Raw genomic sequence first — 13674 nt, forward strand, 5'->3', positions numbered from 1 at the left:
CACAATTCTCCCTTTGCGGGAATCATATTATACAATGTCATAATTGTTCCATTTTTTTTATGGACTAGTTACCAGCCAGTCAAATCGATGAAACAAAATAACATGCTAATGCCTGCAGCTATACGTGGCCGAACAGTTTGAATTTCGCAGTCGTGTGCCATCTAATGGACGCCATTGTGCAAAACACTTGAATCCCCCCATAGAGGTGAGGAGCAGTGTTAGCATTTTATTATATATAATTACGAAAACGCTATATAAAAATAGGGAAATGACCCTCCTTCCTCCCAGTATCAGAGACATATAGGGGTTTATTCTAGTTCATTCTTTCTGACAAAATCCTTCTTAGATGGACAAAACCATGTGCACTTCAGGAGGGCAGATGTAACATGTGCAGAGAGAATTAGATTTGGGTGAGTTATTTTGTTTCTGTGCAGGGAAAATACTGACTGCATGATTTTACACTGCAATATAGATCTCACTTTGAAGAAAAACCCCACCCAAATCTAATTCTCTCTGCACAAGTAACATCTGCCCCACCCGCAGTGCACAAGGTTTTGTCCATCTAAGAAGGATTTTGTCAGAAAGAATAGACTAGAATAACCCCCTGAATACCATCAATTATTGCTGTCTTATTGGGCCTGATTCACACCTGAGCTTCAGGTGTTCGGAGCCCAGCGAGCAGGTATCTGCTGCCCCACTGAACAAACTTGCCCCCACACACGGCTCTGAATGCATAGGCAGCCATGCACATGGGCAAAATCATTCACCATCAAATTATTTTTTCCCCTGCTCGCAGCGCTTGGTATGCCAGGCCTCACTCGGCGCTGCAAAGGCCGCGGGGAGAAGGCCACTGATGGCGTTAGCAGCCTTTCCTCCCAACGGCTGTGGAACACCTGCATTTTCTGAGGGACACAAATCCCTGCAGGGCGTCAATCACCCTGTGAGCAGTGACCGAATGCTAGCCTTTGCTCACTGCCTTCAGGCGGATGGCTCGCACATATGCACTGCGTACAGTGCGCATGCACGTTGTTTGATAATCACGTGGTCTGCAAATTCACAGCCCGGCGAGCTGGTCTGAATGACCCCATTGTCTCATGATCCCCCCAGTGCTCACATCCATGTAAACATTCATTGGCTTCCACAAAACCGGGGCCGTTTTTTAGCAAATAAAGAGGCCACAATGTTGACAGCACACACTATAAGCGTTTTATTTTTTTCATTGTGACCATTTATTTTATTAAGTTACAGATTTTTCTGCAGACTGAATTTGCATATGTCCCTCCATAAGGAGGATGAGGTAATCAGGATAACCGTAAGAAATATGGGCTGATTTATTGTGAATGCACACACAATGGGGGTTATTCAGAGAGGATCGCTGTTGTGCGAATTCACACAGCGATCGATTATCGAAAGATTCATGCATATAGATCGCTGCACGGGGCAAAACAGCGTAAAAAAAAACATTTTTTTTTTCAACTCTGCTGACAGGACAAGTGGCGTTTGGGGGTGTTAACCAGCCATTTTTGGGGAGTGTCGGGAAAGACACAGGCATTTTCAAGGAGGGTGTGTGATGTCCGCTTCAGCCTCAATCAGCCTGTTTTTATACACACTTGTGGGAGGGTCAGGGTTACGCACAGACCGCATACACTGGAAAAATCATTACATGAAGCAGATTGGTGATATTTTCTACAGTCATTCGCAGACTTGCGCAGGGCAAAGTTTTAACTCTGTCTGGGCGGTGACTATCGGATCACAAGGGCTCTGCATAAACTCACAACCGCGATCCGGTCTGAATAACCATAATATCAGGACTTTTGGCTAGTAAGTTGTCAAGAGTTCCCATTCTGATAATCGATGCCAAACGTTTCTGGTGTTCTGTTTTATCAACATTTGGCCAAAAAGCCGGTATGTACACACTACACTAAAGCACATGCTGACATATGAAAGTGGCACAATAATCGTATGGTATGTAGCTGGCTCTGCTCTTAGCTTTGTCAGCTATTTAGTATAGACCAGAGTTTGAGCCCTATATATGAACTACAAGAGCAAGCCAGAATGAGTTTATCCAAAACAGTTGATATATTGTCTGTTATTTCTCTTATTCTAAAGCAGCGGTTCTCAAACTGTGGGTCCTGACCCCAAAGTGGGTCCCGACCTTCTCAACATGGGGTCGCGACTCCGTGTTGCTGATGATCTGGCTGATAATTTTTGAATATCATTCAATGATTCAATGAGTCTGAACAATCTGTTTAATTTTGTCTGTTTTTTTAGACTACTCACATCATGTTGTGCCTCCACAATGCTGCCATGTATGGGCTGTCTGCTGACTACACATGTGATGTGATGACCTTCTGCAGTAACTTGCTGTTGTTTTGTAATTATTTTTATTGTCTGATGGGGTCCCAGAGCAAAATCATTTGAGGACCCCTGTTCTAAAGAAACAAAAGTAGATGTGTAAAACCAGTGGCATATTTATAATGGGCGCAGTGTGTCGGGTGGGGCCTAACCTAAGTAGGCCATACAGTAGATTATGTACAGAGATGCCCTCTCCTTACTGTGCCAGTCCATAACTCTCTATTTCCAATACACTGTATGGAAACAATTCTGGTCACATATGTATTTTTAGTTTGCAATCAGATTTTAAAATTGCACTGATGCGTGCCCATGTCTTTTTTTTATTTTTTTCTGCCATCATTGGTCACTACGGGGCTGATCTCTGTGTTTGGAGGCCGGAACAATGCCAGGGCATAGTAGCACCCAGTCTTGTGGGAGTGTGATGGGAGCGTTGTGGGCATTTATCAAATGCTCTGTGTGACTGAGTTGTTTATAAGGGGAAGTGAAGCCTTTTTCTTGCACCTCTCAGACCTAGCTCGGTTGCGGGTGCATGAGCCGTGACATTACCCCTATAGATTTCAGAGAGGGACGAGTTCAACAATGAATTGATTACCCCATTCCACAAACACCCAGCATCCTCAATATCTGTGCGCCCCGGCCTGCAGCCAGATCATTGGTTTATTAGTTGGGGATTTTACGTGCAGGAAAAATACTGCTTGTGTTCGCATGTACACATATTACCGGGAAGCTCTATTCTAACACTGCAATTTCAAGGTGACTGTTTATGGTTAAACTGAGATGTATTCCTCTCCCAACTGGTCACACGGTATAATTTTGCACTCCTGCAATGCAACACTGATTTTTCCATGGTGCAAATGTTGATAACTGGAATTATTGTGTAATGTTTATAGCAGAACAATACAATCAGGCATGGGGAACTTTCGGCCCTCCAGCTGTTGTTGAACTACACATCCCAGCATGCCCTGCAACAGTTTTAGTATGGACAAAAAGAAAAACTGTTGTAGGGCATGCTGGGATGTGCAGTTCAACAACAGCTGGAGGACTGAAGGTTCCCCATCCCTGCTCTGTCTAAATGAAAGAATTATGCTGCTTTCACACTGCAAAACCTGCTTTGACCCGGTTTTTGAAACATTTCTTTAAACCCCTTTCACATTGCATGTTGTAAATGGTATATTACTGGTTAATTACTGTTTTTGTACCTTTCACATTGAACCCGTTGTGAAAGGTACAAAAAGGTAATTAACCAGTAATATACCACCCTTTCCCTGATACCTGGTCAGCGCTCCCCTCCTCCCCTGGTACCTAGCCTGCGCTACCCTCCTCCCCTGGACTAGCGCTACTAGTTCCCATCCGCTGCAGGGACCCTGCCGCACAATGCCCATTTGCCGAACAGACCCGCTGCCTCCCCAGCAATGCACGGACCCTGCTGCCTGGATCCCCGTGCGCTGGCAAGTACCAGGGGAGGAGGGGGGTGCAGGCCAAGTACCAGGGGAGGGTGGGAGCGCAGGCCAGGTACCAGGGGAGGGACCGGTGTGGGATCCTTAATACAGGTTCAGACCCGTTCACACTGCACACATAATGGATCTGAACCTTGTAGGAGCCTTCTTTTTACCCATTTTGAATTACCGGTTTTCTTGAACCAGTAATTTAAAACTACAGTATAACCATTTTGAAACGGTTAAAAATCAGCAAACTACCGGGTTATAGCTGCAGTGTGAAAGGGATATTAGATGAATAATCACTTTACATGCATGAAAAAGCTTTCCAATATTAAAAGGTAAAGACAAATGCCTACTGGGCCATGGGCTTCTCGTTACTGCAGGCATTTTAGAATGTACCTTGGGTTTTATTTTTTTATCTGATTGTCTAAAATCCCAAATATGAAATGTGCCAGCGTGGTCAGTAACCACAGATCAGAGAGGAGGATGGTAAATCTAATACATATTTCTAGATTGACCCTTTATGACTCATTGCAGGATCCCAGTGCTGACACTGGTCAAGTAGACAAATTGGTACTTCTTTACTTTCACGGCGCCACTAGATTAGGACAGATAGGAAATCGCGGTCATCGCGGGCATTGAATGCACTAAAAAATCGGGTGTGACGCGATGCCCGCGATTTCCCATAGGGACCAATGTTAAATTTCTCAATGGACACGATTTTCTGTTCAATGCCTCAATTGACACGATTTTTCCATAGGAAACAATGTTAAATGGCCCACAGAGGCCAAATAGGCACCCTCAAGTTGTTAACGCCACCCTACGATCAACGTCAACCCGAAGCGTGGCGAGCGCAGCGGTACGCGTCCTCCGACCTTTTCATGCCCTACTATCCACTAGGGCGTGGAGTGAGAATAGAATAGTGTGGCGAGCGCAGCGAGCCACCGAGCCTGAAGCGTGGCGAGCGCAGCGGATACCTGTGAAGCCCACGAAGGGACGCGTTTACCTGTGAAGGTATCCGCGTCCGCTCGCCACGCTTCGGGTTCGGTGGCTCGCTGCGCTCGCCACACTATTCTATTCTCACTCCACGCCCTAGTGGATAGTAGGGCATGAAAAGGTCGGAGGACGCGGGCTCGCTGCGCTCGCCACGCTTCGGGTTGACGTTGATCGTGGGGTGGCGTTAACAATTGTGGGGGCCATTTCACACTTAAGGGTGCCTATTTGGCCTCTGTGGGCCATTTAACATTGTTTCCTATGGAAAAATCGTGTCAATTGAGGCATTGAACAGAAAATCGTGTCCATTGAGAAATTTAACATTGGTCCCTATGGGAAATCGCGGGCATCGCGTCGCACCCGATTTTTTAGTGCATTCAATGCCCGCGATGACCGCGATTTCTAGTGGCGCCGTGAAAGTAAAGAAGTACCGACAAATTAAACCCTAAGCAGCCCCCCCAAAAATTATATTGTGGTCATTTTATTTTTTGGTACCTAAAGAATTGTAGCTTTTACACCAAAACATTTCAACTTGTTCTAATTGCACATTTTGATACTGTAGCATCTGACGGAAAATGTTCAAAGTATTTTTGTACATTTAAAGGTGCATACGTACGGTGATATTTTGGCTAGGTACAATTTTGCTTATGCAATTTCCCTTGAACTCCCCAAAGCACAGAACCATACAATATTGACTATATTTACTTGAGATTTTGACTATGGACAATTTTTACTATACCAGAACACTACACTGTTTACAATATAGTCAAAATATATTTTTATTGTGATGCCAATCCCACAGGGGCACACATCAGCATCGCAAGCTGTATACACATGTGTGATTTGTGCTAAATTTTTCTTCTGATTTTGAATATATATTCAAAATCGGAAGCTCAAATCGCATCATGTGTATGTACCTTTAAGTGGAAATTTGGATTTAAATGGGTACCCTTATCACCATACAGTCTGCACAATACATTTTTTTTTAATAATGTCCGGCACTTGTGTAGTTTCACGGCGCCAGTATGGCGCCATGCGTCTGAGTCCCCTTGCGGGGCTCGGTGGTTCGCTACGCTATTTAAAATCAACTCCATGCCAACATGGATAGTGGGGGTATGAACTATCCATGTTGGCATGGAGTTAAGTTACTTTTTTTAACATAGTTTGTGGCGAGCGTAGAACCCGGAAGTAGCACGGCGCCGTGAAACTACACAAGTACCTAATGTCCATTTAAGTGGTCATAAACGATATACAGTATTATAATAAAATGTTGTAATACAGGCCTGATATCTTTAATCAGGAATATATCATGAACATTCAATGTTTATTTTACTTTTATTTAACATACTTTAAAAAAAAAAAAGTGACTGATTTAAAGCTGAGATGGGCAACAGGCGGACACTTGATTCCTTCCAAGCCTTCACTTGTAGCCCCCAGCTCCTTCCTGCTTTGTGGTGATATTTATTTGTTATACTGTGTAACTACAAGTATTGTTTAAAACATCTGCTTATATATGATTACAGGTAGGTGTCTTTTTATTTTAGATCTCTCAGCTAATGGGTCCTAGAAGGGGGCACCATGGCTGTCTTATTAGGCTTACAGCCTGCAGAGCTGCCCAGAACATCACTAGCTCTTTCTGTATCACCACTTTGGGTGCTTCTTCCTTTAGGTGGCACCCCTCCTGGTCATAACAGCATGCCGTCACGTTTGGTTATGGGGCTGAAGGAGCCCATACACGCTCCGTTCTGTGATTCCGTTCTGTACTTAAATAGAACACATCGCATTGCATGCCTTGTGCATGCAATGCGATGCGATGCACAGCCAGTACAAAAAGTATGTGCAGCACATACTTTTTGTACCGTACGATGAGATGCGTGGGAGCGCGGATCTCATAGTCCGGGAAGAGACCGTCTATGGGCACCTTAACACTGAGCGGAGGATTACCCTGCTATGGCGCTTATATAGTGGATCAAATCAATTCATTTAAATAACTATTTGGTCCTAGTATTGTGCATTACATTTGAAGGTTAGATGGTCACCCTCAAAGTGAATCAAGTTGCGTATTGCTACATCAAAGGCATAATGTATTATAGCCTGATAGACCCAGGGCCTGGCAACTGCGCACTGGATCCGGGATACGGTCATTGGGTCACCAGCATGATGATCGACATGCAGGAAGGTCAACAGAATCATTAGGTCAACATGTTTTTTTTTACTGTTGTGGTACGTTTCGTGTCCCTGTCAACACGACATGTGCCGATAGGCGGTATTTCATGCCCTACCATCCACTAGGGTGTGGTCGGAGAATAAAAGCGCCAGAAGCATGGCGAGCGCAGCAAACCATGCCAGGGGACGCGGTGCTACATTTTAGTATTTATGTTGACTGTGTTAACATTCTGGTAAAAAAAAAAAACATGTCAACCTAATGACCCTGTCGACCTAATGCTTGTCGACCATAATGCTGGAGACCTAAGGATCCATACCCATGGATCCAGCAGGTGACAGGATTGGCACATGCTTATCTCACTCTCTACTACACTTTTTTTGTGCCATCTACCGATTGTTGGCCAACCAGGCAATCAGGTTCCCGCTCCTTTACTTTCTCTTCTGATAAGATGACTACAGAGCAAGAGTGCCGGACGGGGTCCCGACAGGCATTCACCCGACGTCGGGATCCCGACTGTCAAAACACCGACAGCCGGGTTCCCGACGGCCGTCAGCTATTTTTCCTCATGGGGTCCACGACCCCCATAGAGGGAGAATAGAATAGGTGGCTCCCCGTGCCCGCAGTGTGGCGAGTGCAGCGAGCCCGGAAGGGGCTTAGTTGCGCTCACCTTGCTGTCTGGGTCCAGCCAGTCGGGATCTGACTGTCGGACCCGTATACCACACCCACAGAGCAGATCAGGCAAGAGGGATACAGGACCTGGACTACTGCCAATTGTGTGGGTCCAGGGCCCCTTGGAATCTCGAGGCCCTCACAAGTGTCCCCTTTGTCACCCCTGTCCCAAAGCCTGGAAGGCTGAGCCACAAGGGCAGAAAGAGTCTGAGACAAATGGAAGAGCTAAGAGACCCATGGTTAGGCTGAAGGACACAGATGAGATGGCTGGAGACAGAGCCGGCCTTAGGCATAGGCAAACTAGGCAATTGCCTAGGGCATTTGGAATGCCTAGGGGCATCAGCAGCTTCTGCTGATTAAAATGATATGCAACATGCCTATATTCTGTGTGTGAGTGGGGCTGTATCTGCATATGAAATAGTGTATTCATGGAAATCACTGTAACATAGCATTCCGTATGCAGGTACAGCCACAGTCGCACACAGAATATAGGCATGCCGCATATCATTTTAATCATATGAAGCTCCTTGTGTGTCCTGGTCACATAACAATGCAAATAAGAAGAATTTTCAGCAAAAAGGCACCCAACATTAGCAGAACTGGCCAGGACCTGCATGGCCTATTGAGGCAAGATGTATGAGGAAACATCTGTATCCAAGCAGAGGCAGAGGTCACAGTGTTAGCGGCTGTGCGAGTGCTGTCTGCGGGTGGGTTGGTTGTGCAATAGTGTTCGGCATATGTGTAAGGGGCATTATGTGTGTCATGTATAAATGCATTAATAATGTGCAACATATGTGTAAGGGGCATTATGTGTGTCATGTATGAATGCATTAATAATGTGCGACATATGTGTAACAGGCATTATGTATGTCATGTGTATATAAGGGCATTAATAATGTGCAACATATGTGTAAGGGGCATTATGTGTGTCATTATGTGTATGAAGGGCATTATTAGAGGTTGGCATAATGTGTAAGGGGCATTATGGTTATAAGGACATTAATAATGTGTGTCATGTGTAAGGGGCATTACTGTGTGGTATTATCAGGGGTGCCGAGAGAAAGGGGTAGGGGGTACAAATTACCCAGGCCAAAGTCTGATGGAAGGGCCCAGTGGGGGCCCCGGGCACCCTCCCCTTAAGTGACAGCAGCAGCTGCAGCTCTTCTCTTCTGCCCAGCACACACTACTTTGTGTTGGGTTGCAGTGTGGCCATGGAGGTGCTTAAATACAATATTTTCTCAGGATTTTTTTCTAAGGGTATAATGTGAATAATGTGAGGAGTAATGTACATAAGGTAAAGTGGTACTACTGTGTGATGTAACTTGAATAAGGGACACCATCGCATGATATAATGTGAATAAAGTTGCAATACTGTGTGGCATAATTTGAATTGGGGGTACTATTGTGTGGCCATGCACCTTCCCAGCAAGAACGCACCCCTGTTTGGGCTGCGCACCGAATGTGTGCACTGTTTCTATTTAAAATATTGCAGGTAGGAGCACCAAAATGATGACTGCTATGATGAGAGTTGATGGTGCTGTGAAAGGGGAGCAGGGAAAGAGGCGGAACTGGTGGCGGTGCTAGGGGGCACCCGGGCACCAGCCAAAATCTTGCCTAGGGCATCATTTAGGCTAGGGCCGGCTCTGGCTGGAGATGGAGGGACTCTTGGGGGTGGAGGTGCTGGAGTGATGCAGGGAGTTCGGGGACCCACTAGGAGTGGACTGGGAACCAACATTTCTGTTGCTGGCCCTGCAAGTAGGTATTCATTTGTAATCCTAACCCGGCTAGCTGCTAAGTTCACACAGATCACGTTTTAATTGCAATATTAGTGATTTGTGTATTTTTGAAATATAAAAAATAGATATTGATAAAAAGTGTGTCCTGCACAGGAATGTTCACTGATATCATAATACAGTAGATATGTGCAGGAATCCCATTTATTGAACACACGGACATGATAGTGCTTCTTGAAAGGTAGTAAATGATTAGACATGAGTATATATGCAGACTGGGAAGCACGCCACGCACAGGGGATTGTTGGGCCCAGGTGCAATAATATGGGGGACAGAGGCACCGGGAGGAGGGACGGAGCTCCCGCTGCCGGGAAGAAGGGGGACGGAGCTCCCGCTGCTGCTGGGACCCGGCCCCGTATTGAGATTTACCGCTGCTGGCGGCAAGAGTGACACCGCCCTCCATGCCGTCCGAGTGGCCAGGGCCCGGGACTCCATGCCTGGCTGCACTACCCTGCTGGCGGCCCGCGGCCGCCGCACTGAAAGATGTTAAATAATAAAAAAACAACCGATGTACCGTCGTGCCGTGCGGCATGCGGACGGAATTCCAGCTCCCCGTACGGCGCACGCTCAGACAGCCGCAGACTGCAGCGTTGGTAGAGCGTCTGCTGCGTGCGCGTGCGTCTCCGTTGCCCGGGAGACCAGGACGCGCGGCCCTGTGTTATGGCGGAGGAGTGGAATCAGGATACCGGAGAAGCCGTATACAGGTCCCGGGATCCGGTGAAGAACTTGAAGATCCGGTAAAGAGATTAGTCGGGCGCTGATACATGGCTCTCGATACTGGTGCACTGGTGTATCTTTATCGGTACAACGGGCACTGGTGTATGGCTCTGGCCTCTGGGTACTATGGGCACTGGTGTATAGCTCTGTGTACTGAGGGCACTGGTGTATAGATCTGGGTACTGGCTCTCAGTACTGTGGGCACTAGTGTATGGCTCTGGTTACTGTGGGCACTGGTGTATAGCTCTGGGTACTGAGGGCACTGTATGGCTCTGGATACTGGCTCTTGGTACTGTGGGCACTAGTGTATGGCTCTGGGTACCGTGGGCACTGGTGTATGGCTCTGGGTACCGTGGGCACTGGTGTATGGCTCTGGGTACCGTGGGCACTGGTGTATGGCTCTGGGTACTGTCTGCACTGGTGTATGGCTCTGGTACTGTGGGCACTGGTGTATAGCTCTGGGTACTGTGGGCACTGGTGTATGGCTCTGGGTACTGTGGTCACTGGGGTATGGCTCTGCATGCTGAGGGCACTGGGGTATGGCTCTGCATGCTGAGGGCACTGGGGTATGACTCTGCGTGCTAAGGGCACTGGGGTATGGCTCTGCGTGCTGAGGGCACTGGGGTATGGCTCTGCGTGCTGAGGGCACTGGGGTATGGCTCTGCGTGCTGAGGGCACTGGGGTATGGCTCTGCGTGCTGAGGGCACTGGGGTATGGCTCTGCGTGCTGAGGGCACTGGGGTATGGCTCTGCGTGCTGAGGGCACTGGGGTATGGCTCTGCGTGCTGAGGACACTGGGGTATGGCTTTCTGATCTGTGGGCACTGGTGTATCGTTCCTGGTACTTTGTGCACTGGTGTATGGCTCTGGGTACTGAAGGCACTGGGGTATGGCTCTGGGTACTGAAGGCACTGGGGTATGGCTCTGGGTACTGAAGGCACTGTTTTATGGCTCTCAGTACTGAGGGCTCTGGTGTATCGTTCTTGGTACCGAGTGTACTGCGGGCACTCCATCACATGTGTCTCTCTCTACAGGGTAGTGCTGCAGTGGGTGTCCCGGGTCAGTGAGCTGGTACAACGTCTGGAGGAGCAGGACGGGCCCGGTGGAGGGGACATAGCGCTCCGGACACTCCGGTCCACCATTGGCACTGGTAAGCCTCGTTACTACATGCTGCTACACTTATCCAGGGGGTAAATGTACTTATTTATTTACAGTTTCTTATATAGCGCAGCATATTCCATTGTGCTTTACAATTGGAAACAACAGTGATTAAACAAACTGGGTAGAAACAAACCGACATAGGGGTATGAGTGCTGTCAATTGTTCTTTGAAAGAAATTGAATTAAAGAAATATATGTTTTCTTGGATTTCTGTTTATTATTTTTACAAACAAATTAATAAGTCATTTTTTCCTGAGCTTAAGACTGAAAGCATTGTTTTGACCCAACTACTTAAAAAAAAAGGGACAGTTCGGTAATTATTTTGGCTTATGGGTGCCTTGAAAAAGTCATGGAGATCCAAAGGGTCCTTGGACTGAAAAGTTTGCGAACCACTTAACTAAAGTATGGGGCAACAACTATTTACTTTAGTAAAGGAATGAACCTGCCTTATAGAGTAGGCACATTTGGCATAATTGACCTGTTACAGGTCTGGATTCAGATCTTCTATACCCAAGTTCCATTTTTTTTTATCATGGTTGGGAATTTCAGAAACCGACCATCGATGTTCCTGATTTTTCTTTTTATTCAATAGCAGGTTTGCATTAGCTGGCACCATCAATTGCTTTCTTCCGTTGTCTGATGGTTATTGAGCCGTTTTCAGCAACGCACACGTGCAAGTGGTGACTGCAACACCGTTCCACTATACATGCTTGAAATTCCGCTTACTACAATGTTTGTAGTGACGAACAATGTTTCATCCATCATTTGGCATTCCTTGCAATGGTAGCCATGCCACTACTATTTCGATGGTCATTCTTACTTTGTATGTATTGCCCAGTACCATCCTACTATAACTTTAGAAGCATCTCATCTGTATAAGATCCGCACATGGAGATTAATCTATGTTTGGTATACAATAGTTTACCACTTTTTACTCCCAGACAAGGGAATAAGGCAATGAAGGTGCTATCCTCTGGGCTCCAAGCCCTTCATCTACATTAGCACCTCTGGGATCAAACTGTCACCGCTGCTCTTCTAACGGAGCTTTGCAGTGCAAAGTTGTTGCCCCATACTTTAGTTAATTGGCTCTGTCCTAAGAGCTCTGAAATAAGGGACAGGACAGCTCCTGCCTGGTACCACACAGCCTGCACTGCAGCAAGCAATGGCGCAGCTGCAACCGCTGCTGGACTGTGAGATAAGACATAATGTTGAAAGCTGACACACATTCACGCACACACCGTGGGCTGATATAATGCTGTACAAGTCTGGCGGCCATGAGGGTAGCTGGTCGAACACAGAGGTTTTTTTTTTTTTTAAAGGGGCAGTCATTTTCAAAATGACTGCCCCCTTAAAAAAAAAAAAAAACCTCTGAGTCAAGCTGGCGTACTTGTACTGCAATATATCCGACCCCCATATATTTTTTTTAAGGTTGGGGGATCAAATAGTGCTCTATCTATAGCGTTCATTCTAGCACCCTGCATCTTCAAAACATGTGCAGTTCCTCTTTCTTGCCTGGGGTGTCACTCTCTGCTGTGGTATATCTAGCACAGTCTGTTTTTTTAATCTCAGTGCCAGCGTACAAACCAGCCAGGGGTAGAAACACCAAAGCAGATAGCGACAACCCAGGCAGAAAAGAGAAACTACAAGGATTTTACAAGTTGGGGTGCTAGAATTAGCACAAGGGTACTCCTGTGGGTATTATGTGCATGAGCAGCGCTACTATTGTAGGAGCATTATGTGCGTAAGGGGTGCTACTTCTGTGGGCACTCTGTACATAAGAGGCGCTATTCCTGTGGGCATAATGTGTGTAAGTGGCATTAATACTGTGGGAATTATTTGCATAAGTGGTGCTAATACTGTGAATAGTATGTGCATAAGTGGCACTACTCCTATGGACATTGGCCCTTATTCAGATCTAATCACAGTACAAATTTGGGTACTTGTGTAATATCTGGGCGCCCGATTTTTTGATTGATATTTAAGACATACAATCAGATGCGATGGACCCGATTTTTTGGGAAAAAATCGTGTCGATCGCATCGAGACCCGATTTTACATTGGGTCCAATGTAAAATGCCCCCCCAGACCCCATTTTTTATTGTATACCCACCCTGTTCATACCCCCACTATCCATGTGGGCATGGAGTTGATTTTATATAGTGTGGCGAGCCCGAAGCGTGGCGAGCGGACACGGATTTCTTAACATGTATTCCGCGTCCCCTCGCGGGGCTCGCTGCGCTTCGGGCTCGGTGGCTCGCTGCGCTCGCCACACTATATAAAATCAACTCCATGCCCACATGGATAGTGGGGGTATGAACAGGGTGGGTATACAATAAAAAATGGGGTCTGGGGGGCATTTAACATTGGACCCATTGTGAATATC

The 13674-nt window shown here is 46.6% G+C and overlaps 1 protein-coding gene across 1 annotated transcript in view; it reads left to right on the top strand.

Moving 5' to 3' along the window:
- The first annotated feature begins 9743 nt into the window (after positions 1–9743).
- Positions 9744–13674, top strand: part of MKS1 (MKS transition zone complex subunit 1) — a 34870-nt gene continuing 30939 nt past the window's right edge. The window contains exons 1-2 of the mRNA XM_083172086.1: positions 9744–10153; positions 11166–11281. Coding sequence (XP_083028212.1) covers positions 10077–10153; positions 11166–11281 — 193 coding nt within the window. The 5' untranslated portion in view covers positions 9744–10076. The remainder of the gene's footprint in view (positions 10154–11165; positions 11282–13674) is intronic.

Source organism: Crinia signifera, chromosome 2 (assembly GCF_055691185.1).
Source record: "Crinia signifera chromosome 2, ASM5569118v1, whole genome shotgun sequence".
In the NCBI taxonomy this organism is placed as follows: Eukaryota; Metazoa; Chordata; class Amphibia; order Anura; family Myobatrachidae; genus Crinia; species Crinia signifera.